General features: G+C 37.4%; 1 protein-coding gene across 3 annotated transcripts in view; it reads right to left on the bottom strand.

Annotated features, from left to right (window-relative positions):
• Positions 1–27,193, bottom strand: part of RGS4 (regulator of G protein signaling 4) — a 92,497-nt gene that overhangs the window by 8,700 nt on the left and 56,604 nt on the right. The window contains exons 1-2 of one of the 3 annotated variants that reach the window (XM_074266473.1): positions 24,665–24,802; positions 125–389 (exon numbers count right to left, since the gene is read on the bottom strand). In XM_074266473.1, the coding sequence (XP_074122574.1) occupies positions 125–168 (44 nt within the window). In that variant the 5' untranslated portion in view covers positions 169–389; positions 24,665–24,802. Of the gene's footprint in view, positions 1–124; positions 435–24,664; positions 24,803–27,193 lie in introns of those variants that run through there. The other 2 variants (XM_074266471.1, XM_074266472.1) reach the window with 2 other exon arrangements.

Here is a 27,193-nt window from a genome sequence, read left to right as displayed (position 1 = left end):
AGGGTATCCTCAAAGTCAGAATTTTGAGCTCATAATTGCACTAAGATTTTTAGGACAACCTGCATAGTAAGTTCAAGCTTAATAGAGCACATCTGTCATAATTGATACATGAAAATAACCTTACCTCCTCAAGCAAGTGGCTGGCAGGGCAGCAAGTCCTTTGCACATCTTGCTTTCTTATTTGTCTTCAAAGTGCAGAGGAGAAACAGGGCAGGAGCGCTGGAGCTTCTGTTGGAGCCTTTTTGTCTCAGGCAGGATGCTGTCAGAATCCTCTGAGGGTCTTTCTTGTGAACCTGCCTGAGTTTCTTTTATAGTCCAGTCCAGCCCAGGCAGCCAATCAGAAGGCAGTACTGCGGCACTAGTTCTCCTCCCCTCTGCCTCCTCCAACCCTTGGAAGAGAAATGAGGAATAGACAGGCTGACGCATGAACAATGCTAAATGGATAAACGGGGGATAAAGAAAAAAAAGAGGAAAAATAAAGCACACACCAGAGAAAAACTTTACCCCAATACCCCACCAGATGTCTGTTTTGACATGTTCGGGCTAACAGAAAAGAAAAAGCAAGACTTTTATGATTTTTTTTCTAAAGAAGGCAATTTAGGGATTAAGAGCTCTGACATGGGAATCATTTCTAGACTTGTCTCTGCCACTAGCTTTGTGACACCTGAGAAGTTATTACCCTTCTCACGGCCTGAAATCAATTAATAATCACCAGCTGTTCTCATCTCTAAAATGAGACATCTATACTAGATGGTCTCTGAGGCTCCTACTGAGCTCTGACATCCATCCTCTGTTTATGTTTTTATCTGTTTTGCAGAATGAAAGAAAACCATCTCAAGGAAGCTAAGGTGTTATTTAGCAGGGGCATGTGCTTATTTTGTGGATAATTCCTATCACCTGTGCTCAGCTACTGTTATAGATAATACAGAAACCAATCATCACCAGTTTCCAAATGAGAACCATCAGGATGCTCTTATTTCTCAGTAGAGATTTGCAAAAGTTGAACCAACACCTGGCATATTGCAAAGGAGTGTACAAGGGGAAAAGGAACCTGGTAAGATGATGATTAGTCTGACAGCATATAAAACCCATCCAGGAAAGATGGATTAGCTGCACCTGTAATCAGCCTGTCTGTAAAATGTGTGCCTAGAAACCTTATAGGGCCAAAAAACAAAAATAAAAACATAAACAGCAAGCTGCCTAGCCAACTCTCATTTAAATGTCTATTTCAGGATGGAATAGCTACTTGAGGACCAGAGGAGGGAGTGTGTGAACCAATATAGAAATGTCTTTCTTTACAAATAGGTCTGTGCCTTCTACAGCTCTGAGCTTTGGCTCTGTTGTCTCACAGATGACAATTTAGATTTTTATCAGACAGCATCAAGTATCAGATGAAAACTGAAAAAAAAAATCAGCCATACCGATGCACACAGATATCAGGATGTTTGCTATCACAAGAATGAGTCATCCAGATGATTAAGTAAATGTTTCATATATTCAAGTCATTTCACTTAAACAATCATTTCAATCAATCAATTCTTAATCCCTTCTGTGCAAAATGTGTTGTCCAATAGGGATAATCTATAGTTCTCTTGGCAGATGGGAGAGCAATTCAACTGAATGCTCTTCTAAGAGACCCAAGCTATATATAGCAAATAGAGAATGTCTTGATAATTATTCAGGTACATGATTTGAAAATAAAAAGCTCTAATAACCCCCCAAAAAAGAGAATTAATCTCGAAATCAGGAAAACCTGATTTCAAATCCTTCTTTTTGATACATACAGACTCTAGACAAATCATTCATTCTTTCAGTGCTTTAGGCAGCTCTGGGAGTTGTAGGGAAGAAAATGATTTATCATGAGGGAGCTTCCTGTGTCAAGGAAGGCACAGATCTAGTCCCTATGTGCAAGATAGGACAGAAACTATCTAATGGAAGGAATGGAATATGCAGAAATAATCTGACAGGGGGTTGTTGAGCTTACAGGTCGTATGCTGTGAGAAATATGAGGAGGGAGAGATCCTTGTAAACTGTTCAGTGAAGGAGTGGGTGAGTTGGGAAGATTAGATAAACCTCTATGGAGACAGGGATTTCAAGACTGAAAGTGTCAAACACTCTCAGATGCATAAGACCCATTAAGACTTCCCAGTAGGGATTGAAAATCAGATTAAAACGTAATATGAAAATATTTAATGAAACAAAAAATAAGATAAAGCACTGATAATGTTATATTTTTAAGCTAAATCAGTATGTCCACAGGACTCCTTATATATGGTTTAGAAGCCCTGGTTTCTATTTAAGTTTGACTCTACTGGTGTAGAGAATGAAGGCAAGCACAGAGCATTCCAGGAAAAGGAATATTCTTCAGGAACTTCTGAGGAAGGATTAGAGGTCAAAGAAACCATGTTTTGTTGCAGCTGGCTACAGCAGCTTCCATTTTGAAAGTGGAGAGGTGGGTGTCAATTATGGAGACAAGGAGACATAAACAACAACAATAGCTGACCTTTCTGTAACATTTTATATCTCACAAAGGGTTTGACGTAAGTCTCCTTTGATCTTCAGGCTACACCTGTGTAGATAGAATAGTTTTTGCATCAGCCAGCTGTGGTAGAAAGGAGAGCCAGCAAGTGCCCTAAAGTGTAGCAGTGAGAATAACTATTTATGGTAGTCTGATACTTTCATTTGTTAATGTCTTGCATTTCCCTATGGAATGAAAACTTTTTGTTGCCTGAGATGGTTCTTTTTGCAAGAATTATAGTGGCGCTTTATAAATGCTCATTGGATTGAATTGGACATCACAGACATAATGTTCATTGATCCTTACAACAAAGTAGTAAGGCAGGCAGTGCAGCTCCTGCCCATTTTACAGATGATTAAAAACAGAGTAATAAAATAATCATAAATAATAATAATAATAATAATAATGTAATAAATATAATTTTAGGTAACAAAATGATTTTTTACAAGCCAGAATATAAACACCAATCTTTTGACTCCAAGTTCACAGTTATTTTCATGTTTCCAAACTGCTGGGAGAAATACAAATATTTCCAAATAAATATATAAATATAGAACCCATAGCCAACAGAGGAGTGAATGGTAAAATCACATTAGAAGGAGTCAGAAAATTGAAGATTAGATAACACATTGTTAGCTGGAGAAAAGCCAGAGAGGCTGAAAGGTCCAAAGCAAGCTTTCTAGATAGGCATACTTTAAACCCCCTTTACTTGAAAGTGGGATCCCTTGTCTTTTTCAGTCAATTAATGTGTCAGTTAAGTAAACCGGAAGATGGGAAAATATTGGATAAATAAATTTCACTGCCCAATTGTGTAATGAAATTCATTTATCCTATATGAAGGTAAAGGGTTGGGTGGACAAGTATGAGAAAATGAACATCATTCAGACAATTCCTAAGGAGCAATTCAATCTATCAGTCAGTTATGAAGTGCCCACTATGTGTAGGTACTATGTAAATGTATTAAGAAACAAAGACAAAAGTAAAAACAAGTTTTATCCTCAAAGGGGTTAACATTCTTTGTGTTCAACACTTGCCTCACAATGCACCTCAATCCATTTGATTCACTTCCCTATGTCAAAAATTGCCCAATTAGAGCTCCATTTGTTTAAAAACCTTAGCCAAAAGGGAATTTTTGTCTCTTGTTCAAACACAAACACTGTGGGAGAGATACTACTTAGAATTTTGAGGTCATCTGGTCCATTGAAGACATCAAAATTAAATGATTTGCCAAGGATATACACCTAGGTAGTGATAAAGCCAGTGCTACACTCATTCTTCTTGATCTTCATCCAGCCTAGTATTCTTCCCAGCATACCTAGCTGCTACTTATTGAATCTTAAGAGTCATTTACAGTTAGATGACCTTCCTTTCCTATATACTGATAAGAGTCATCATTCAAGTTAATTTTCTCATTCTCATTGCCTCTCACCTGAACTATGGCAAAAATCTCCAAATTGGTCTCCCTACCTCAAGATCTCCACATTACATTCTACAATACATCTGTCAATATGATTTTCCTAAAACGTATATCTGACAATGTAATCTCCCTAATCAATAAAGTCTGATGATTCCCTATTACCTCTAGGATCAAATAGAATATCTTTTGCTCAAAAGTACTGGAGGAGGATGGAGAATGAATCATGAAGAGCAGGGAAGGACAGAATTATGGGGCTGTAATTTGTTGGGAAGGACAAGAAACAGGATGATTTTGTCAAACAATACTGCTTTTGGAGGCAGAGACATGCATCAAAGTCTCAGTTTGTCACTGACTATCTAAAGAGAGTACTTAATCCTATCTGTAATGATGGTTGATGATTTGATAAGTCCAATGGTTCCCTATAATCTCTTCAAGTTGCTTAGGGGGTCATAGAACGAGACATGTTCCCATGTCTTGGGCTTTCTCCAAGATGATTAGTGACTGATGTAAGGATGGAACAGGTTGTTTTATGTTGGGATTACCCCTGATGCAGTCTATAAGAGTGAGCCATTGAATTTTCAGACTAAAATGTAGGAAAGTGAGGAACAGTGGAAAAAACTTTTCCTGTGGCATCCCAACCTTGAGGAGTTATGGTGATTCACAACAGAATCAAACAGCAGGAAACATTTTTGGGGGGATGGGAGGCAGTCAAGGTTAAGTAACTGGCCCAGAGTCATACAGCTAGTGAGGGATTGAGGCTAGATTTGAACTCTAAGATCCTTCTGACTCCAGGGCTCATGCTCTATCCACTGTACAACCAAGCTATCTCAGGAACACATACTTATATATACCCTAAAAGAAGAGTTTGTTGACCTTGACTTCTAGGATAACTTTTTCTCACTGTTTCCCTTACTGAATACATGTCAGAGAGTATAAATTTTGAGAAAGGACATTTTCATCCCTGAGGTTACTTCATGGATGACGTTGGATTTGACAGTTGGGTCCCAGTTACTTTAGGGAAAATTTATTTAGCAGCATGCTTCTCAGAGAAGACAGCTATCAACAGAATTATCCTAATGCTTTGGGACTAAAACTATGCCATGAAGGGATCAGGATTTCCCCATGTTTATTTTTTTTTTATACAAAACCCTTTTTTATTAATTTTATAATTATAAATTTTTGACAGTATATATGCATGAATATTTTTTAAATAACATTATCCCTTGTATTCATTTTTCCAAATTTTCCCCTCCCTCCCTCTACTCCCTCCCCTTGATGACAGGCAATCTCATACATTTTACATGTGTTACAATATAACCTAGATACAATATATGGGTGTAAATCCAATTTTCTTGTTGCATGTTAAGTATTGGATTCCGAAGGTATAAGTAACCTGGGTAGATAGACAGCAGTGCTAACAATTTACATTCACTTCCCAGTGTTCCTTCTCTGGGTGTAGTTGTTTCTGTCCATCATTGATCAACTGTAAGTGAGTTGGATCTTCTTTATGTCGAAGATATCCACTTCCATCAGAATGCATCTTCATACAACATTGAAGTGTACAGCGATCTTCTGGTTCTATTCATTTCACTCAGCATCAGTTGATGTAAGTCTCTCCAAGCCTCTCTGTATTCCTCCTGCTGGTCATTTCTTACAGAGCAAATAATATTCCATAGCCTTCATATACCATAATTTACCCAACCATTCTCCAATTGATGGACATCCATTCATCTTCCAGTTTATAGCCACTATGAAAAGAGCTGCTGCAAACATTTTGGCACATACAGGTCCCTTTCCCCTCTTTAGTATTTCTTTGGGATATAAGCCCAATAGTAGCACTGCTGGATCAAAGGGTATGCACAGTTATCAAACTGGGCATAGTTCCAAATTGCTCTCCTATAAGGGCCCTTTAAATGGGAGGACACAGTGCATCGGGAGATTGAGGCCCGGAAATAATTTCTGTGGATATTAGGACTGCCCTTGGGCGGGATCCTGGCCATATTGAGATAGCTTCGTAATGGGTGACTCTCTCGCTGATTGGCTGTGTGTGTGACCTCACAGGCCCTATGTAAGCCCACTGCAGGCAGCAACCGCCCTCTTTAACCTCGTGCTCTTCACTCTGGCTCCCTAGCCTGGGTGGCCAAGCCAAGATGGGTAGCCAAAAGAGGTAAGGGTTTTGGTAGTGAACACATGGGTCTTCTGACCAGGTGTTCACTCGGGAACCAACAAGTAAGGGCATCAGTTAGGGCATTATGTGAGTAGGTATAATAAAGGCTTTTAAGATTACACATGGCTGTTCTTGAGTGCGCTACTGGTTATTAAGCTAGTAATTGTAACTGCCAGGAGAGCACGTTACACTCTCCAGAATGGTTGGATTCTTTCACAACTCCACCAGCAATGTATTAGTGTCCCAGTTTTCCCACATCCCCTCCAACATTCATCATTATTTGTTCCTGTCATCTTAGCCAATCTGACAAGTGTGTAGTGGTAGTTCAGAGTTGTCTTAATTTGCATTTCTCTGATTAGTAGTGATTTGGAACACTCTTTCATATGAGTGGATATAGTTTCAATTTCATCACCTGAGAATTGTCTATTCATATCCTTTGACCATTTATCAATTGGAGAATGGTTTGATTTCTTATAAATTAGGGTCAGTTCTCTATATATTTTGGATTTCCCCGTGTTTAAACTATAAAAGCTTTGTTTTAAATTTTTCCATGATGTTGAAGAAGAGCAAAAGGGAGAAAATGACCTTTCTAGGCAACTAAGGAGTACAATGGATAGAGTGATGGTCCTGAAGTTAGGAAGATCTGAGTTTAAACCCAGACTTGATAATTGTGTGATCCTGGACAGATCATTTAGCTTCTGTCTGCCTCAGTTACTTCATCAGTAAAATGAAATATAATTGCACCTTCCTCCCAACTTGGTTGTGAGAATGAGATAAGATGATATTTATAAAGTGCTTAACTTAAATCACCATATTAGTGTGAATTATTATAATTTAGTCAAGATCCTTAGATATAAATCCAATTTGTATAGACCAGAGTCTCTGGGGATGTGAGGAAGAGAAAAATAAACATGTGAATATGTTACACAGGGATATATTTATTTCAAGGATTGTGTAGGGATCAAATGAGAAGATAGAGATAACAGGTTATAGTAACATAAATTTTCTTTATTTTCATATGTTACAAGGTTGCCTAGACCCAGTTCTAATCAGATAAATGATGCATGGAAGAAATTGCAGCTAGATGGGTATTTGGTACCTTTCTTCCAAGTCATGGTTGTGTTACCTAATGCTCCCATTTAAGCTTTCCCTTTCTTCTGCTTCCTCTAAGAAGAATCTTGACCCAGAAGTCAGGAAGTCTCTCTTTATATCCTTGTTCTCCTAATAACTTTCTGTAGGACATCAAGAGAATTAGTCTACCTCCATATTTATGAACTGTAATATCTTCATCTATAAAATAAAAGGATTAGAGAAAGAAAATATTTCATGGTACAAGGGAATTAAAGAAAATATGAAAGCCAATCTTGCCTTTGACATTTACTATCTAGATGACCTTGGATCTGTGATTTAACCTCCTCTAGTCTATTTTTCCTCACTATAAAATGAGAAGGTCACATAAGAAGATTTCTCAAATCCCTTTCAGCTTTGAGATTAAATATTCTATGTATTCACGAGCTAAATTCGGGGCTATCCCTTTGCTTTATGTGGATATTTTTACAAAGTAAGTCAATATTGGACAAGAAGTCTATTATGGGCTTGTGAAGCATTTGAAGTGGCATTTTTACTACCCTACTTATTCTTACCTTGAAAAATTTTGATTAAAGAAGACAGGGATAGGGGACTCAATAGATTCTTGACAGGCTATATGATATATGGCCAAGTCCCAATTAATTCTCTTAAATGGTTGCATGTATTCAAATTCAAATTATTCAAAGTCATAATGAAAAAAAAATATAATAATTGGCTTTACCTTTGTGGAAATACACAGTGTGAATTCCAAAAATGTGACCAGTATATAGGATTCATTATTTGGACTAGTCAAATACTAACTGTAATACTATATACATAATATTTTGTAGTTTGCTATGTTTGGGGGCAACTAGTAGTACAGTGGAGTAGTGGGCCTGTAGTCAGAAAGATATGAGTTTAAAACTAGGGTCAGACACTTATTAACTATGTAACCCTGGTCAAGTAGGTCCCCCAGTTCCTTATCTGTCCTAGAGAAGGCAAACCATTCGGACTATGAAGAGTCAGACATAATTAAACAATAGCAACAATATTTGGGGGATGGAGTTGGAACAGGAAACAAGCATTTATTAATCACTTACTGTGTACCAGGCACTATGCTAAGTGATTCATAACTATTATTTCAAGCAATCCTCACCACAAATTTGGGAGTAGGCATTATTATTATTACCCCATTTTATAGTTGAGGAAACTGAGACAGACAGAAGTTATGTTACTTGATTAGGGCCATATATCTAGCAATTACCTGAGGCCAAATTTGAATTCATATTTTCCTGACTCCAAACTCTGAGTTCTTTCTAATGTGCCACTATCTGCCTCTTTGGAAGGTAAGATTTAGGTTGAAATCTTGGATCTATCTCATATTAGCCATAGGACCTTAGCCACAGTACCTCCAATTCTTTTCATCTTTTTCTGCATCTATAAAATGGAGAAAATAACTTGTAGCTATGATAGAGCTGTTCTATGTGTGTGGAAAACTGAAATGAATGTAATAAGCACTTTTAGATAATTATTTTAGAAGTAGCATATTGCTAATAGTTTTGAGTAATAATAGTAGCAAGATTATTATTGGTCTCTGATTCATGCAGGGTTATAAATTGTTACGTTTGATCAGTATAAGAAGATTTTGCCATTTGTGCAACAACAAAAAAAGTTAGAGAATATATACTTCAACACTCCTCATTTTGCAAAGGGGGAAATTGAGGCCTAGATAAGTGAAATAAAAAATGACTTATTTAGGTAGGTAGTAAGCACAACTAAAATACAAATTCAACTTAATTCAATAAGCATTTATGAAACATCTGTTTTGTAGTCACTATTGCTAGAGTATTAGGGATTCAGGGACAGATATGAAACAGTTCCTGCCCTCAAACAGCTTACATTCAACCACAGGATACTACATGGAAACAACTAAGTAACTGGAGAAGAGACAGATCATGAACAGCCTCCCATAGGAAGAGGTACTTGTCCAAATCTTGAAGAAAACTAGGCATTCCAAACAGTGGAAGCTTTACTGAGTTCCTGGATACAGGTGCTATATCAGAGTATGACACATGGAGAGAAAACATATGAACTCCTCTATTTCATCATCCCTGCTCTGTGAAAAGAAAGAAACAAAGGGAAACCTAGCTGAAATAAAATTAAAGATAATTAAATACAAGAGAATAAAATGATTGAAATGGTCATTGACTGTCCAGTGAATCTAGACCCAAATTGTCTCCTGTCCTTGGGCAGAAAAGGAGGTAAGGTTAAGGACCAAAAAAGTAGCCCTTATGTGCCTCAGATTCCAGTTTCCTCCTTACTAGCAGAGTTTTCCCATCCAAGTTATTTCATATGACAGCAGATTGAACATCAAACATAGATTTTAGATCACTGATTATCTGCAACAATTGATTTGTAGGGAAAGTAAATAGAGGAAGACAATTTGATGAAGGATGTCTTAAAATGATAAAGTATTTTCCCAGTACTTTTGGACTTTAGGGAATGTTTTCTATCCTTGGTGCTGAAAGGGCAGGTTTGTGGTTTCCTGTTGCTTGTACCACTAACCTTTGGGCTCAGGAAATGTGTCTTACAATTGAGAAATGCATCACTCATTTTCCCTGGAGGAGTTGTGCCTCTTGGAATTAAACTGAAATAAGATAATTATTGCATGTTTATTTTTCCATGAAAGCAGGAACAAAAACAACAAACAACAAACTAACAACCAAAGTACTCCTCAGGCTCTGCAGATATAATCTCTATTCCACAGAACTCCATCCAAGGGGACAGGGTGGGGGAGGGAGGAAATAAAAAGATCGTATGGTACTATTACAGCAAAGAAAAAAGTGAGGAAAGATATAGTGAAGGGTGGATATACTGGGGCCAACAACAGTGGAATTTAATTTGAATCCTGGCCATGGGACTCAATGGTTGTATAACCTTGGGCACAATAAATTTTGAAGGTGAATTTCCTCTTTTGTAAAATGAGGTAACAATCTCATGGTTATTGTAAAGGAAGGGCTTTGTAAAAAAAGACAGTAGTAAATGGTATTTGGATGAAAGGTGAAAAGGCCACCAATGTGTATTAAAATAGACTCTTAATCATTCATAGCTATCCTTTCACATGTTATTGTTTTTTATTCTCAAAATAGTCTCATAGTTTCATAGTCAAGAGTTAGAGATTAAATGACTCCTCCATAAAGATCCACTAGTTAGTAAATGACAGAATTTTGCCTCAAACCAACCATCTTTGTGTTTGTCATCCTACCTCCTTTGTAATGAATGGCATATAGATAACATATTTCATATTATTTCATTTAATCCTCTTGTGAGTTAAGGAGTGCAGATATTATTATTCTAATTTAAGAACGAAAAAACTGAGGATCCAAGAGATCTAGACACTAATAAGTTTCTTAAAAGTAAAACTCGTTGCTAATTCTTGAACCCATTCCTCCTTGCATGATTCCCATACTATTTGCTCCAACCATTTTGCCTCTGCATAATAACATTTATGTTCTTGGAAACATGACCAAAGATGAGATTTGGTCCTTACATATTCCAACCAAATCCTGGGAATGGGTTGGGGTTAAGTAAAGCCTTTGTAGTGTGATTTATGAGGTTCCCCAAATCTCCCCTGCCTAAAGATATCTTTAGCTTTTGTGTTCAAAATTCTACCATTAAATATTTATTTGGAGTTAAGTAGAGATTAGTTTGTCTCATTGTCTAGGCATATGATATGTGCTATAATAATGTGATATAGAGGAAAGTGTTTTATATCGGGAGTCAGACAAGGCATGGATTCAAACACCATCTTTGATGTTTACCATCTAGGTGATGATGGCCAACTCACTTGCTCTGAATCTTAGTTTTCCAATCTGTAAAATGGAAATAATACCAGAAATAATATTACTTGAAATTCCTCCTGCACAGGACTGTCTGAGGAATAAATTAAATGATGTTTATAAAATGATTGTTGAACTTTAAAGTACAGTACAATGAGAGGAAGGTTGGCAGAGTAGATACTGGGCTGTCTGTGGAATCTGGAGGATCTGGGTTCAAGTCTTGGCTCTTAAAGGATTTGCAACTGTGGGGCAGTCCCTTAACATCCATGCCCCTAGGCAACTATCTTAAGATTCTAATTTAGAAATGAATGACCAATTCTGAAAGGCAATTTGAAACTATTCCCAAAAAGCTAAAAAACTGTGCATACCCTTTGATCTAGCAGGCTCACTATTGGATCTGTATCCCCAAGAGATCATAAAAGAGAGGAAAGGACCCATATGTGCAATACTGTTTGTTGCAGCTCTTTGTGTAGTGGCAAGGAACTGGAAACTCTGCAAATGCCCATCATTTGGCAAATGGCTGAATAAGCTGTGATATATGGATGTAATGGAAAGCAATTTTTTTGTAAGAAACGATGAGCAGCCTGATTTCAGAAAACTTTGGAAAGACTTACGTGAAGTGATGCTGAATGAAGTGAATAGAATTGAGATAACATTGTACACAGTAACAGCAAGATTATGTAATGATCAACTGTGATTGGCTTGGCTCTATTCAGCAATGCAGTGATCCAAGACGATTTCAATAGTCTTAGGATGGCAAATGCCATCTGAATCCAGAGAGAGAACTATGGAGATTGAATGTGGATCAAATTTTCACCTTATTTTCACAATATTTTCGCCTTTTTTTTTACTTTTTCTTTCTTCTTTTTGTTTTAATTTTTCTAAAACAATATGACAAATATGGAAATATGTTTAAAAGAATTGCACATGTTTAACTACATCAGATTGCTTGCTGTCTTGGGAAAGAGAGAGGAACGAGAGGAAGGGGAAAAATCTGGAACACAAAGTCTTGTAAAATTGAATGTTGAAAATTATCTTTACATATATCTGGAAAAATAAAATATCACTGAGGAAAAAATAAATGAATGGCTGGTCTATATCTGCAGAGGAATTTGACATATGAGGCATTTCCTAGGCCCATGAGATCATAGATATATACCTTTCTTTTTCCTTCCCCCTTAATAGTACTCTAATGCCAGATTAAAATAAAAAAAATCAGAGAGATTATTTATTAATTCATCAGGATCAAATGAAATAATATATAGAAAATACTTTCAAGCCTTAAAGTACTATGCAAATGGTAACTATATTTATTACTATATTTGTACTGGAAAATATTCCCATTCTGGTATTTTCACTGTTGACTTGCAGATTACATATGCCATTTTCTATATGCCTCTGGGAAACACCCACTAAGTGACCAATCTGGAGTCATTTAAACTCTTACCCCATTTAAAAAAAATGAACTTTCCCATACTATTCTTGAATTGAATGTCCTTGAGTCTAAAATGTAATCAAGAAATCTATAAATCACACTTAGATAGTCTCTGCTTCTGCAAATCAATGAATAGAAGTTCTCCCTAGGTATAAGCCCCACTGATTGAAACTATGGTTTAGGGGCAGCTAATACAGTGGATAGAGTGACTGGCAGGGAAGTCAGGAAGACTCATTTTCCATGTAACCCTGGGCAAATCACTTAATCCTATTTGCCTCAGTTTCCTCATCTGAAAAATGAATTGGAGAAGGAATAGCAAATTATTCCAGTATTTTTGCCAAGAAAATTCCAAATGGGGATACAGTTTGACATGACTAAAATCAACCAAATAACAACTGTAGCTTAAACTATAATTAAGCATTTTTTAGCTGATAGGGTAGAGATGAATGAATAATTAAAAAAAAAAACATTTGTTAAGTACTGACTCACTGCCCAAACCTGAGCTAAGCTATGGGAACCCAAATTGAAAAGTGAGCAAATTTCCACCTTCAGAATCACATTCTAATGGGAGAGCATATATCTAGAGAAGATTTCTGCTACAATCACACAGAAACAAATGTTAATGCATTTTTCTTAAAGTCATTTCCTTTTATAAAATACTCATATTTTGATATTGGACCATTTAATATTTCCAAGGAGTTTGGTGGTGAAAGCTTTCTTTGTGTTTCTCTAGTATCTTTGCCTCTAGCAACAACAAACGCAGTTTTCAAGTCATATATCAAGAAAGGAATGTATTATAACCAATAATTTTATTTTTTTCAGATTCTACATATAATACACTTTATAGGTAGAATATGAAAAAAAAAAACCTCTGCAACATAACTCTTTTCCTAGGTAAATTCAAGGGGTCATCAAAGCCAATTTTGCTTCTAGACACCACAGATAGATATGCCTTAGAAGCTACCTGACAAAATGTTCCAGGGTATCACATGTAAATAAGTTAAAACAATTTTCTCATCCTTTGACTTTTCCTCCTTATATCTTTCATAAAAAGAACTTCTGATTTCAAAGGGAAAGATTCCCCTACTAAAGATTCATCCATTCATTCCATTCACATATATTACACATTTGTTCATATGTGTAAAATCACCATTAAAGTCCTCCATTGGTATCTTATTGTTATATGGATATAGCTGTAAGTTTGTGTAGCATACATGTTTATGAAGTTCTAATTATTGGGCAGCTATGGGGTATAGTAGATAGAGTGCTGGATCTGGTCAAGACCTATCAACCTGGGTTCAAATCCAGCTTCAAACACTTATTAAATACATGACCCTGGACAAGTCACTTAATCCTGTTTGCCTCAGTTTCCATTTTTGCAGAATGAGCTGGAGAAATGTCAAACCATTACAATATATCTGCAAAAAAAAATCCCAAACAGTCATGCTGACTTGACATCACTGAAAATCTATTTAACAACAAAAGCACCTGAAAAGAATTTTGAAACTGGATTCATTGATGCATTAGCAACATGTTATCTGGGGACTAATCTGTCTAAGTTAAGAAAGGATCATTGCTAAAAGCTTGGTCACCAGGTAATAACTTTAGTTTTTGTTTTTCTTTATGTGTGTTGTTTTTGACCTTTTATCCATTGCAGATGTTGTGAAACATAAAATATATCTGCAAAGCATTATGGTAATGGTTGAGTGGGTCCCTGATATAAAATGGAACCCCTGCTCCCTTCAGTTGTTCATTGTATTCATGTATCCAATGAGACAGATCACAAGTCATCCATTTTCTCTCATCCTGTGTAACTGAGTATGATTAATAATGATTAATGAGAATAATGGAATACTCTCATTAATTTTTCACAGAAGATCCACCCAAGGTACTAGGTTATTCCTTTTCTTCTCTTGATATGAAATACATACAATGGGGTACAAGGACTATCCATCATGGATCCCTCAGTTTTGTCATATGAATGGCCCACCTTCTCATCCAGCTATACTTGTCTCTGTTGACATCCCTTATACTCAGGGCTGTGTTGAAGCCAGCTCATACTGGATAATGGGACCAGATTTTAAAATTTCCTTTGTGAGCATTTATGTCTCTGAAAATTCTACAAATCTAGGCTTGATGGATTATTTTGTTGATTGTCTAGACTTAAAAACATGATAGAAAAACATTGTAATAATGAAGATTAACCTTGAAAATATGTCTGCATACTTCTTCCCCCGTAGTACTAGTAATTAAACATTTTCTAGCACCCTCTGCTTATACTTATTTCCTTGCACAATTTGTGGTTGATATGATTTCTCATAGCCATAACATCACTGGAAGAATATTATTCAAAGGAAGGCCTTCTGTTTTAGGGGAAAACTTGGTTCATTAAAACACTGTGTCATTTTCTATTTATAATTCGTTAATTAATCTGTTTAATTTATTCTATTTGCATTTTTCAAAAGCAATCTAAGCTTTTTTTCCTTCATTTATTCATTTATGGCCTCTGGTTTTTTGTCCATGAGAAGTGTATGTCTAGAACATGTGTGCTAATGCACCAAATGAAATTAATCTCTTTCCCCTCCCACTTCCAGTCACCAAATTAAATTTTTTTTTGATTAGGGGAAAATATCAGCAATGAGCAATCAGGAAAGATCTCAAGTACAAAGTAGCATCTAGTAAGTCAGTAAGAGCTTCTAAAAGGATTAGGAAGGAGTAATGAAATGAGACCATCAATGTAGACTTAAACAGAGTTGGGATGTAGAATAGACTCCTCTGATTGTAGCCCAACACTGTTTTACCTATGCCCATAGATCAGGGCCAAGTTAAAACTTGTACCCACACTGCCTGAATGCTAAGTTGAGGAATTTTTATTATTATGTATGGAATAATAGGAAAAAGGAAGGTGAGTCTACATACTTTTCTTCAGCTACAAAAAGCAGTCATTTTATCCATGTAGGGCAATAGACTTTACAACATTAAACATAGGGGCAGGTAGATGGCACAGTGGAGAGAGTACTAGCTCACAAGTCAGGAGGATTCAAGTTCAAGTCCAGTCTCAGATACTCACTAGCTTTATAATCCTGGGCAAGTCAAAAAGATGGTAAAAGAACATTAAAATGATAATAATAACAAAATAGTGGCTTTTCCCTAGACTGTTTCTTACCTAAACTCTATCCAAAAAATGAGAATATGATTATTATATTATCAGTAATAAAATATCTTTCTAGCTTATGTAAACTCCAAATGACAAGTTTAGACCCCCAAATATCCTTGAAAATTTAATAAATTCACTCAACAAGAATTGAAGCATTGTTAAAAATAAAATCCTCTCTCAACAATCCTCTGATAAGAAATAGAATGACTTTTTAAAGTATTGTTGCCAGATTGAATGTTCATCATCTCCAAACAAGTAGGTCCCAAAGGAAAAAAAGTTCAGGATTTGCAATGAGAGCACCTGGCTCTATAAGTTTTATCTTGTATGATGTGGGACAACTCATTTTACTGCTCTAGGACTCACCTACCTAATCTATAAAATGAGGGAACTGGACTCAGTGCCCCTAAGGTACTATCCAGCTCTAAGTCTATGATGCTATGAAAGTCATGTGGAAACAGGGATAATGTTTTGAGAGAGCCTTTGGAAGCTGAGCTCACATCACAATCATTCAGTTATAAAAAGTAGTCATTTTTTTGCCTGCACAAATATTTCACAGAATATTAAATGTGAAGGATTTGAGTTTTAAAAGACTATAAACATGAAAGCATAATAATAAAGCACTGAACAGTAATAGGATTATTTCTGAGTTCTATAGAAAAAAAAAGAATGAGTTAATGACAACATGATGACATATTGCGTCCTTGATATGTGACTATGATATTGTTGATGCACCATCAATAAGGCATACGGTTTGAGTGTTTATATAGGAGGAATGATGGATTTTCCCTAGCCAAACAAATTTCTTCTCTTATGATCAGGGACTCACATATGTCACCTACCAGGGTAAGAGGGCACAATTTGGGCCAAAGAACAGAGAATAACTAAACAAATCCACAGAAGACTCAATTCAAGATTTTCCAACTTCCTGGGCTGCCCTCTGTGATGAGAACATAGCTGAAGGGAGAAAAAGGTAGCAGAGTCTATTATTCCTTAAAGTCAGCTCCACTGATATGCCAGCATGGAAAGACTGAAGGACACACATATCTTATATAGCCAAAAATAGAAACCCAGAAAGCGATAGCCTCTGTTGTTGTTGTCCAAGACCATAGTCCTTGCTGCTACCAGGGAGAACATAGCAACAGGCATAATGTGAAAAAAAATAAGCCTTCAGCTGAACTACCTGCCCTGTAAACACCATTAGCAGCATCTGCACATTTAAAGAACAGTGATGGGCTTAAGGTGAATTAATGGGACTACAAATCAAGATGCATAAACAATACTGCAAGGGAATAGTCTATTCCCGTTTCTAAGAAGCATTGCATGCTACCCACTCTAGAAAGCTGAGCATCTAGCCTTTAGCAAAAGAACTCCAGAAGGCAATATGACAAGAATATTTTTGATATCTCAAATAAATGTTCTTTCTAGAATGTATTCCTCCTTCTCTTATGTCCTTGTGGGAACAAGCCATATTTTTCTCCATTTCTCATCTCCATTGATAATACATCTCAAGATTATTCCAAAAACTTTTCTTCAACCTTCTATTTTTCTAGGGTTTTTCAGAGAATCTAAAAACACAAAGAAACCTTACCAATCATTTAATCTGTCAATCCATTAGCTAATATTTATTAAACACTTAGCAGATGTCAGGTACTATAAAATTTTGAAGATACAAAGACATAAAAGAGTCTCTGCTGTCCAAAGGCTGAACTCTTCATGCCATACTCCTGACTCTCCTCCAAGACATTCTCTACCATGTCCTCATGCTGGGTACTTTCACCCCTTCTCCCCCACATTCTGACTTCTTATGGATTATTTTTCCCCTGAAGGCAGGAGTCACATTTGTTTCTGTTTATATTCCCATTGTGTAGCACAGGACCTGATATACAGTGTATAATAAAAGCTTGTTAAATTGAACATCATACATAGCAACAAGAAGATTATGTGAGGATCTATTGTGATGGACTTGACAATGAGTTGATTCATGGCAATTCCAATAGACATGGGTTGGATTTTGCTTTATTGTGTGGTTATTTTGCCTTTATTTTTTGAGAGGCAATTGAGGTTGTGACTTGCCCAGGATTGCACAACTAGTAAGTATGAAATGTCTAAGACCAGATTTGAACTCAGATCCTCCTGACTCCAGGGATGGTGCTCTATCAGTGGACCATCTAGCTTTTCTCTAATAGACTTGTGATGGAAAGTACTATTGGTATTTAGAGAAAGAACTATGTAGACTGAAAGTGAATCACAGCATAGTATTTTCACTTTTCTGTGTTGTTTGTTTGCTTTTTTTCTTTCTTATGTATTTTTTTCCTTTTGATCTGATTTTTCTTGCATAGTATGACAAATATGGAGATGTGCTTAGAAGAACTACATGTTTAACCTATATCAGATTGCTTGCTCTCTTGGGAGGTGGGAGAAAAATCTGCAAAACATTGTATCGATAACTATCTTTGCATATATTTGGGGAAATAAAAATCTATTAAAAATAAAACCATAATAAATAAATATATGTATAAAAGTTTGTTGACTTAAGTCTACTTTATAACTGATCAAAAATAGTAGTTTGCATTTATATAATTCTTTAAATTTTATAAAACAATTTATAGGCAAATGAAAGTTGAAATGGGATGCCAAGGAAACAGGACCACAAAGCATTGTTATCAGGATATGAGCACAGATTTTCTTGTCTCAGAATTCATCACTCCATCTAGAATCCCACACTAATTACCACTCTATCCAGTATACCCTATAGCCTCTAAGAATTCTACTTAAAGTAAATGCCCTTACAATGGGCATTTGATCTCTGCTCTTATGCCAGTCTTTTTCCTTCTTCCCCACCCCCACCATTAGATAATTCACTAAATTATCGAGCACAGGACTTGAGCCAAATGCATCTCAGAACCCTCCCAAGTGAAAGAGGAAGCCAATTAAAATGCAATTGGGAAATATTTAGTAAAACAAATAAAAATACAACTAACCAACTTAGCTAACATTACTTTTGAAAACCAAGTCAATAAGTAGTCAGCAGAGATTCTTCTCAACAGATTAGTGACCCACTTCTGTTTAGTTTGATACAATCATACTAAAGCCATTCATTTCACTTTTGGATAACTCTAATGTTACATGAAGCAAAAGAAATACCATGAAGTGTTATGGATAGAGATGTGTCATTGGGAACAAAAAAAATGTGAGTTCCTTTTTTCCCCTGGATTATTCAGTTGTTTAAGCATCACCCTAAGATAATTTCAGCCTCATACAATTGACTCCAAAACTCCAAAATGCTTCCATTTTACAATAAAGGAATCTAAAACCTAGAAGATGTAATAACTCATATTCATATAAGCATCTGTAGATTTTCAAAACACTTTTATCACAATAAGCCAGTCAAAGGAATAGTAAATATATCATTATCCCCATTTTACAGATGGAGAGACTGAGATTCTAAGATCATTCATGGTCTTAGATTCCCTATAATCACATTTTGTTTTACTCTAGGTTAGTCTTCTTTGAAGCTCACCACAGTGAGCATCAGCAAAACAGATTTTTGGCTTCCTGTATTATGTTAAAATCTGAGTTAAAAATCCAGCTCCAGTCACTCACTATGGGATCCTTAATAAACCATTTGCCTCAGTATCTTCATTTGTAAAATGCAACAGAGAAAGAAATGGAAAATCGTTCCAGTATCCTTGCCAAGAAACCCCCAAATGGGATCAGGAAAAGTCAGACATGACTAAAAATGACATAATCAATGCTGTTTGTAGCATATTCCCCCATTTGAATGAGAATTCATTAAAGACAGAGATTGTATTTTTGCATTTCTTAATATTCCCAGTACTTAGCATATAGTAAGTAAGTGCTTAGTAAAACTCTGACTAATTAAATCTCTCTTCAATGTCTGGAGAAGCTTAGGGAAGCTATGATGTGTCCTGAAAATGGTCTCATTTGCTGCAGGCATCATATTGTTGTTCACAATGCACTGGACTTGGAATCAAAAGGTTTGGCTTTGTTCCCTGGAAGGGAGAAAGCACCTAATGAATAATTCTTGAATTTGTTGAATTCTGTTTCATGTTTAGTCAATTCTAAAGCAGATGGATATGAAGACCAGGGCAGATCTGGATGACAATAGATATGAATTCTGAGGTTTTTTCTTCCTTTGGGAGTTGTCTCAAGTCTTTTCCTCTGCCCATTCCCAAACATGCAGTTCTATGAAAAGTCGTGTCTTCAGATGCAAGAAGCAAGGGACTGGGTCTTGACTGGGTACCATCTAAGTTATCTTCCTCAAGTCATCAGTTTGATCTCTGCAACTTTCAATTTTCCCACTTATAAAATGAGGATGTAAACCCTCAACTTTCCTACTTCTTGGATTATTATGAGTATCACATGTCTGTGAAAACTTTTGGAAAGCATTCATCATTTTGAAAATTGTTGCTGTCATCACCTCTATCAGTGAAAAATAACAGACCTTTTAAAAAACCCTCATTCTATTGTTTTTAGCTTTCTGTCATTAACGCCCAAAGCTGTTTATCCATCTAGAGAAGTATACATTTTTTTTCTGAGTCAAAATTGCAAGAGTCAAATTTTATCACACCGTAAAAGAAATCCACTTTGGGAACTGAATTAATTCAGAAGATAAACAGACTGAGTGATTACTGTTATCTGTTTATTTAGTCTGTTCCCCATTTGGGAAAGCCACATAAATGGGTCCTGGAAAATGGGAAAGGTCATCCTACCAATGAGACCCTTAGGTTCTGCATATATTCTTCCCCTTAACCTCCACTCTGGGTTGGGAAAGGGAGGCTCAAGATAGCTTCCAGAGGAAGGAGAGACTTCAGAAGGCATAGCTATAATCATGATGATCTGCCCTGGGCCAGGATTGGAATTATCAAGGAGTGTGGTTGCCTAGATTCTAGTACTGGACTGAAGCCTTCCTAAGTTGGGAAACATGGTAGTGAACTTTTCTGTGATTCTTGAAAAAGATTATATTGGGAATTAAAGTAGAGATAGAATTGAGTTAAACTTAAACACAAATTAGTAGCTGGGGATGCAGGAGAGAACCAGGGATAACATCAATAAGCACCAATAAATGTTTGTTTTCATTCATTGGATCATTCTATGTTAAATATTGGTGATACAAATATATGAGTCACATTCTGACCTCAAGGAGATCACATTCTGATTATTGTGAAGACAAGAAATTTAGGAAAATCCAGGCCTCAGAAGTGAGATGGGTCAAAGCAGTAGAATAGTCTAAAGAAGAGGTAGAATCAATATCAGATGTTGGAGGTTGGGAAACTAGAAGGAAGCAAGATAGGGTTCAGAATAAAGAATTTCCTGCTCAATGAGCAATATTATTGATTCATTCTAGAAAATAATCCAACGTTCAACAATCACATTCAACATATTCTCATAGCATGTTGAATTTTTAAGGTATTCCTACTTTGTTGCTCCATAGCAATTATGAGTTTTGCATATTTTATGAAACTGGTTTACCCTGGAGAAGGAAAGGATAGCCACAACTATTTGATAAATCTTATCAGTCCTACTCTATGTCTCCTGCTCTCTTCCTCTGCACATTCAGACAGCAAACATTTTACAGGCCCTCATCACCTCTTGCCTGAATGATTTAAAACCATTTCTATCTTATGTCCATCTCCAGTCTTTCCACACTGTTACCTGTCCTCCAAACAACTGCCAAAGTGATTTTTGTCTAAAGCACAGGCCAGTCCCCTACACAATAAACTTCAGTGGTATCCTATCACCTCTAGGTTCAAATATAACTCTTTGTCTGACATTTTAAGCCCTTTACAACCTGGTCCCTTCCACTTTTTCCAGTATTCTTACATATCATTCCCCTCCATGTATAACATGGTTCAGTTACCTGACCTACATGCATAGCCTGTCTCTGGTACTACTTTGTCTTGTAATTGGCTCCCTCTTTATTCCATCTTCTAGAATCCCCAGTTTCCTTCAGCTGGTACCACCTTTCTGTCAAATCTTTCTTGATCAGCTGATAGTGCCCTCTCTCTCTCCTAAATTATATTGTAGTCAGTAATTTAGCCAGTTAACTAGAATTTATTAAGTATCCACCAAATACCAAGGATTAGGAGATGCCCTAGATTCATTTTGTTCATATGATATAGATGCTTTTTCTTATGTCTTCCTTTCCACCTCTGTTTGAATGGAATCTACTTGAATTGTCAAGATCTTCTTCACTTTTGTTTTCATATTCTGAATTCTTACCATATTGCAAGGCAAATCCTAGGCATTTGATAGGACAGTTTGGTAGTATGGTGTAGAGGACCATAGAAGATTGTGGGGGAACTCTGGGTGAGGTATAAGATCCTTCCTCCCAGAAGGAACCTGCTGACAATGTCTGGCTTAACTCCCCATCTCCCCTAAGGGCTCTCAGCCTTCCTGAGAAGTTAGGGGGCTGTGATGATCTGTGCTATAATAAGCAGAGTGATACCAAATGGCAAAGAGTCATCTACATACAATAGCAAGTTGTTTATGTATTCCAACATGGTGCAGTTTATAGTTAGTGGCAGGCACATGTTATAGTTACATAAGGATATTAGGATATATACGGGTGAGAGAATTGGGAATAAACAGACACTATCTTTTGACCATTCACATGAGTCTCTCCTCATCACTTCTCCACTAAGACCAAGGACTTGGGCTGGTCTTGAGATCCTCTAGAGGTGGTCTGGACAGTATACTTTGGCACCCCTGTATGGGGACTCTAGAAAGCATAGTACATTTTGGTACCCCAACTTGGAGGCTCTAGAAAGAATACAACAGTATGAAGCATAAAGCACCAGTCTTAGCTAGATGCTCACTGTTAAACAAGACCTTGCAAGACAACCCCTTCCATTTTTGGATAGATGAGTAGAATGTGAACAGCCAGAAGGGTATTTCAAAAATATAGGCTACAGGGGATAAAGGGCTACACCAAGATGGCAGCAGTGTTAGAGCAGAAAAGGGCTCTATGTGAGACATATTACCAGAGGGAATTGATAGGAATTGGTCACTATCTGAAATAGGGGAATGAGAGAGAATGAAGATTCGAGGATGACACAGAGGTTATGTCTGGGTGACTAGGAGGATAGTGATACATTTGAAAGTAATAGGGATGTTAGGAAGGCTTCATGCAAGAGAGAACTTTTGAGCTGACTTTTAAAGGGAAGACAAGGCTCCTGGGAAATGGAGCTAAATATGAAATGAACTGCAGGCACAAGGGATGGCTTTTGTGAATGGTGGCCCCATTATCATTTCTTCCTTTGGCCAAATCATTGTCAGTTACCTCTCAGCCTGCTTTCTCACCTGTTTAATGAAGATAAAAATAGTCACATGCTTTACCTCACAGGGTTATGGTGAGGATCAAATGAAATGATGCATGCATTCATAAAGCACGGTATGGACGTAAGAGCTACTCATAAGCCATTATGAAGTTATGCCTATAGGCTTGAAAAAGATCAAGTGAGAAAATGCAATTATTAGAAATGATGCTGTTGCAGTATTGTTATTAGAAATCATGGATGATTTAATCTACCTGGAGATAGCTAAATAACTACTAATGAGTGGGTTGCTAGGGTAACACTATTTTTAATTTTGTAATCTTAAAAAAAAGTTCCCCAGTGATAGTAGAGTAATTAGATAAGTAGAGCAAATGTCTGCTGTGGTGGATATTAGCAGGCAATCCACAGATGAGCACCATGTCATTTGCCAGAGTTCCTGCCTGGGACAGACTAGAATTTCCCCCTTGGAAGAGTGTTTCTTTCCCCAAAGCATATTATCCCACCAATAGTCTCTTTTGCAAGGCATACTAGGTAATCAAGTTCTCTCGCAAGTCTTAGTGTGACAACAGCAGGGTAAATGGGATTCATCTGCTCTCCCTGAGGAGAGCAGAATGATGACCTTTGATCTCAAATTCCTGCTTCCCCTCCTGTCAGGAATTAAAATGTCCCTTGAAGTAAGGTAGGGGGAGAAGAGACTAGAAATGTCTCTTTCTCCCTTCTTCAAGCCACACAAGGAAACCCCATGCTACAAGGGGAAGACAGGGGGCAGCAACATGTTAAAGCCTCACTATCCATGCTACCCACTTTACTTCTAGATTTGGAAATTACATGCCTAAAGATAACGAATGAAGTCATGAAGAGCATGGTTCTTGAGAGACTTGGAAACATTGCATTGAGAGTCTCCAAGGTAAAGAATGTAGCACCAGAGAGAGAAATGTGAGCCAAAGGCAGTGCCTTATTGGACACTCACAGCAGCAGAAGAAGAATAATACCTAGCATTTATTCAGCATTTTAACATGGGTAAGATACTTTATGCATATTTTCTCATTTGATTCTTACATCATTCCTGTGAGGTGAGTGCTGTTATATTTATCATAGGTATGGTGACTTATCTGTGCCCCCCAGCTAGTGTCTGAGTTTGGATTGGAACTAAGGTCTTGTTCCAGGACTCTATCCATTGCAGCCTAGAAGAAACAGAAGAAAGCAATATAATGGAACTTAAAGAAAGGAAGAATATTGGGTGGGATAAGAAGATGTGAACTATAAAATAAATTTTACTAGAGAGAATGGAATACCCTGAAACGAATTTCTCTCTCTCTCTCTCTCTCTCTCTCTCTCTCTCTCTCTCTCTCTCTCTCTCTCTCTCTCTCTCTCTCTCTCTAACTTCCTACTTTTCCTCTTCTCTTCTTTTTTTCCCCAACTAATATACACTAGTATCTCCAACTTCTGGTAATCCTACCTGTCCTTTGCAAACCTCCTTACCATAGGATAATCAGACCTATAGCATTTATCTCAAAGGGTTGACATGATGCTTAAATTAAGAAATTAAGTTAAATGCTTTTCAAGCTTTAAAAAGTGTACAATATTAATAGCTACAATTATTATCACTATTATTACAATTATAACAAATGAGAACAACAACATTAGCAGTAACAACAGTTGAGGGCCTCAGGCACCGACTAGCTGTGTGATCTCAGGTAAATCACTTAAACTTTGTTTACTTCAATTTCCTCAGCTGCAAAATGAAGGTGATGATAGCACCTACCTCCCACTATTGAGAAGATAAAGTTAGATAATAGTCATAAAGGATTTTATGACCTGCAAATCAATCTATAAATGTTTTCTTCCTTTTCTCCTTTTCTCCTTTTTTTTCTCCTCCTCCTCCTCCTCCTCCTCCTCCTCCTCCTCCTCCTTTTTCTTCTTCTGTAAAGGGCTAGAACTGAGCAATGCACTTGGATGATGAAGCACGTGAGACTAATTGCCAATTGGACAGTTCCCTATTAACTTGTTTAAGGTTGACCCTCCCCAGCTGTTCTGTGCTGACTTGATTGGTGAGACAAAGAGAGGGAAGTGACTTGTGTGGGAGGAGCAAGAGAAACTTGGGTGGTGGAACTCATGCTCACTTGCACTCGTGACCGGGCGTTGGAGGCGAAGGTAAAGATCTAGAATAAAGACGTTTAGTGATCCTGACTCTTGCTGATTTCTGGAAAGATAGAGTTCCAGCATTTGGCGTCCAACGTGTGGCTGGCACCCTACTTCCACCGAAGTCCTCCTGTGACCAGGAGATTAGGTGAGTATTCTAATAGAAATAAGGAACTTACCTTGTTAAGGACTAAATCAGCAATCTCTAGTAACTGAGATGGGGCAGATGTTAGGTAAATTCTGGGCCTCAGCTGACCCTGCTCCAACTCCAGCCCCTGCCTCATCTAGCAATGCTATAGAGGATATAATTAAGATAATTGATGAGAAAAGTTTACTTGTTCCCATCCCACAAATGAATAATCTCTTACACTCATTGATTCGCACATCCCCTTGGTTCTTAAATGAAGAAAAACTACGTATAGATAAATGGAAGCTAGTGGGACTTAAAATGAAAGAATTTTACTCAAAAAATGGGAATTGTCAAATTTTCCCAGAGGTATTTTATCTATACAACTTGATTCTATTAGACTTAAGCTATCAGGAAGAGTTTAGAAGAAGGAAGAGTTCTAAAAAGGCACTGAGAAGGAAGCTTGAGGAACAAAAGATAGAAGATAAGCAAACTCAGGACATTGCCAGAGGGCAAGGGGATTTGAACCAGGAATCTGAGTGTGTAGACTCTGATTGTCCAGAAGAAATTTCAACCCCACCTAGAGAGCAGATTATTGATCAGCCCACATCCACTCCACCTTCAGGGACGGAGGGAGGAGGAGTAGTGGGAGGGGCGGTGACCTCATCAGCGCCCCCCCTCCTCCCACACAGAGCCCCCCCTCCCAACAACTGCCCACTCCTGTAACTAGATTAGAAAGAGGGCTTATTGAAGCAATTGAAAATGGAAAAGAAGTAGATAATGATTTCAAACTTCAAATTTTTCCCGTGATTCAACAGCATAATTCTGCAGGTCAAGAGAGTAGAAGATATGCTCCTTTTAATATGGATGTCCTTAAAAACCTGAAAAAATCTTGCACTGTCTTTGGGGCTACATCAGATTATGTTAAAATGTCAATACACAATTTGGCTTATGAAACCTTAACCCCTAGTGACTGGAAAGTCATTGCAAAAGTGTGCTTAGAACCTGGACAAAATTTGTTGTGGTTTTCTGAATTTACTGAGCTCTGTAGAATTCAAGCCCAACAAAATAGTCAAAGTGCAGCTAATACTTCCATCACCTATGACCTACTAATAGGTATAGGTTCTTATGCAGACGCTTTGGTACAGATTAATTACTCCATAACAGCATTTGAACAAATTTCTGCTGCTGCTATCAAAGCATGGGCTTCTCTCCCCAGTAAAAACTACAAAGGTGAGACCTACACAAAAATTGTACAGGGACCAAATGAACCTTTTGCTGATTTTGTGGCACGTTTGCAGACAGCTGTCATACAGGCAAATGGTGAAAATGAAGTAACAGACACTTTGGTGAGGCAACTTGCTAGAGACAATGCCAATGAGGTTTGTAGAAGGATTATACGTAAGGATGCTCCTTTAGAGGAGATCATAAGACGCTGTGCCACAATGGGCACAAATACCTTTTATAGCCAGGCTATGGTGCAGACTTCCCAAGATCCCAACATGGGGAGACAGGATCCCTTTTGGCAAGGGGTTTCCAGAGAGACTCGTCAATGCTTTCAATGCGGTAAAGTAGGCCATTTGAAAGCTCAATGTTGGCATAGAGACAGAGTGAGAAGACAGGCTGGGAGAACAAGACCCAAAACCCCATGTCCAAAATGCAACAGAGGACTCCATTGGGCCTCAGAGTGTAGACTGATTCAGGGAAACGGGATGAGGGGCCCAGCTCCAGGGCCCCAAGCAAAAAACACTTGGGGCATGATGGCAGCCAATGCCACACCCAGAGAGTGCCTCCAAGTCCAATACCCAGACATGACCCATCAGCCAGGAAGCCATCTGAGGGGAGAAAGGGATTACACAATCAGTCAGCCAGGAAGCAACATGATGGGAGAAAGGGACTACAATTAGGGAGGATAGAGTTGTATGCAGCTGGGACAATTGAGATACCCCCTGGAGAGGTGAAATCTGTTCCTCTCCAACCTATGGATCCCTTGCCTCCAGGCACAGTAGGCTTGACCATTTCACC

This window comes from Sminthopsis crassicaudata, chromosome 4 (genome assembly GCF_048593235.1).
Source record: "Sminthopsis crassicaudata isolate SCR6 chromosome 4, ASM4859323v1, whole genome shotgun sequence".
NCBI classification, from domain to species: domain Eukaryota; kingdom Metazoa; phylum Chordata; class Mammalia; order Dasyuromorphia; family Dasyuridae; genus Sminthopsis; species Sminthopsis crassicaudata.
Note: the sequence above shows the minus strand (reverse complement) of the source record. Positions and strands in the feature narration are given on the sequence as shown.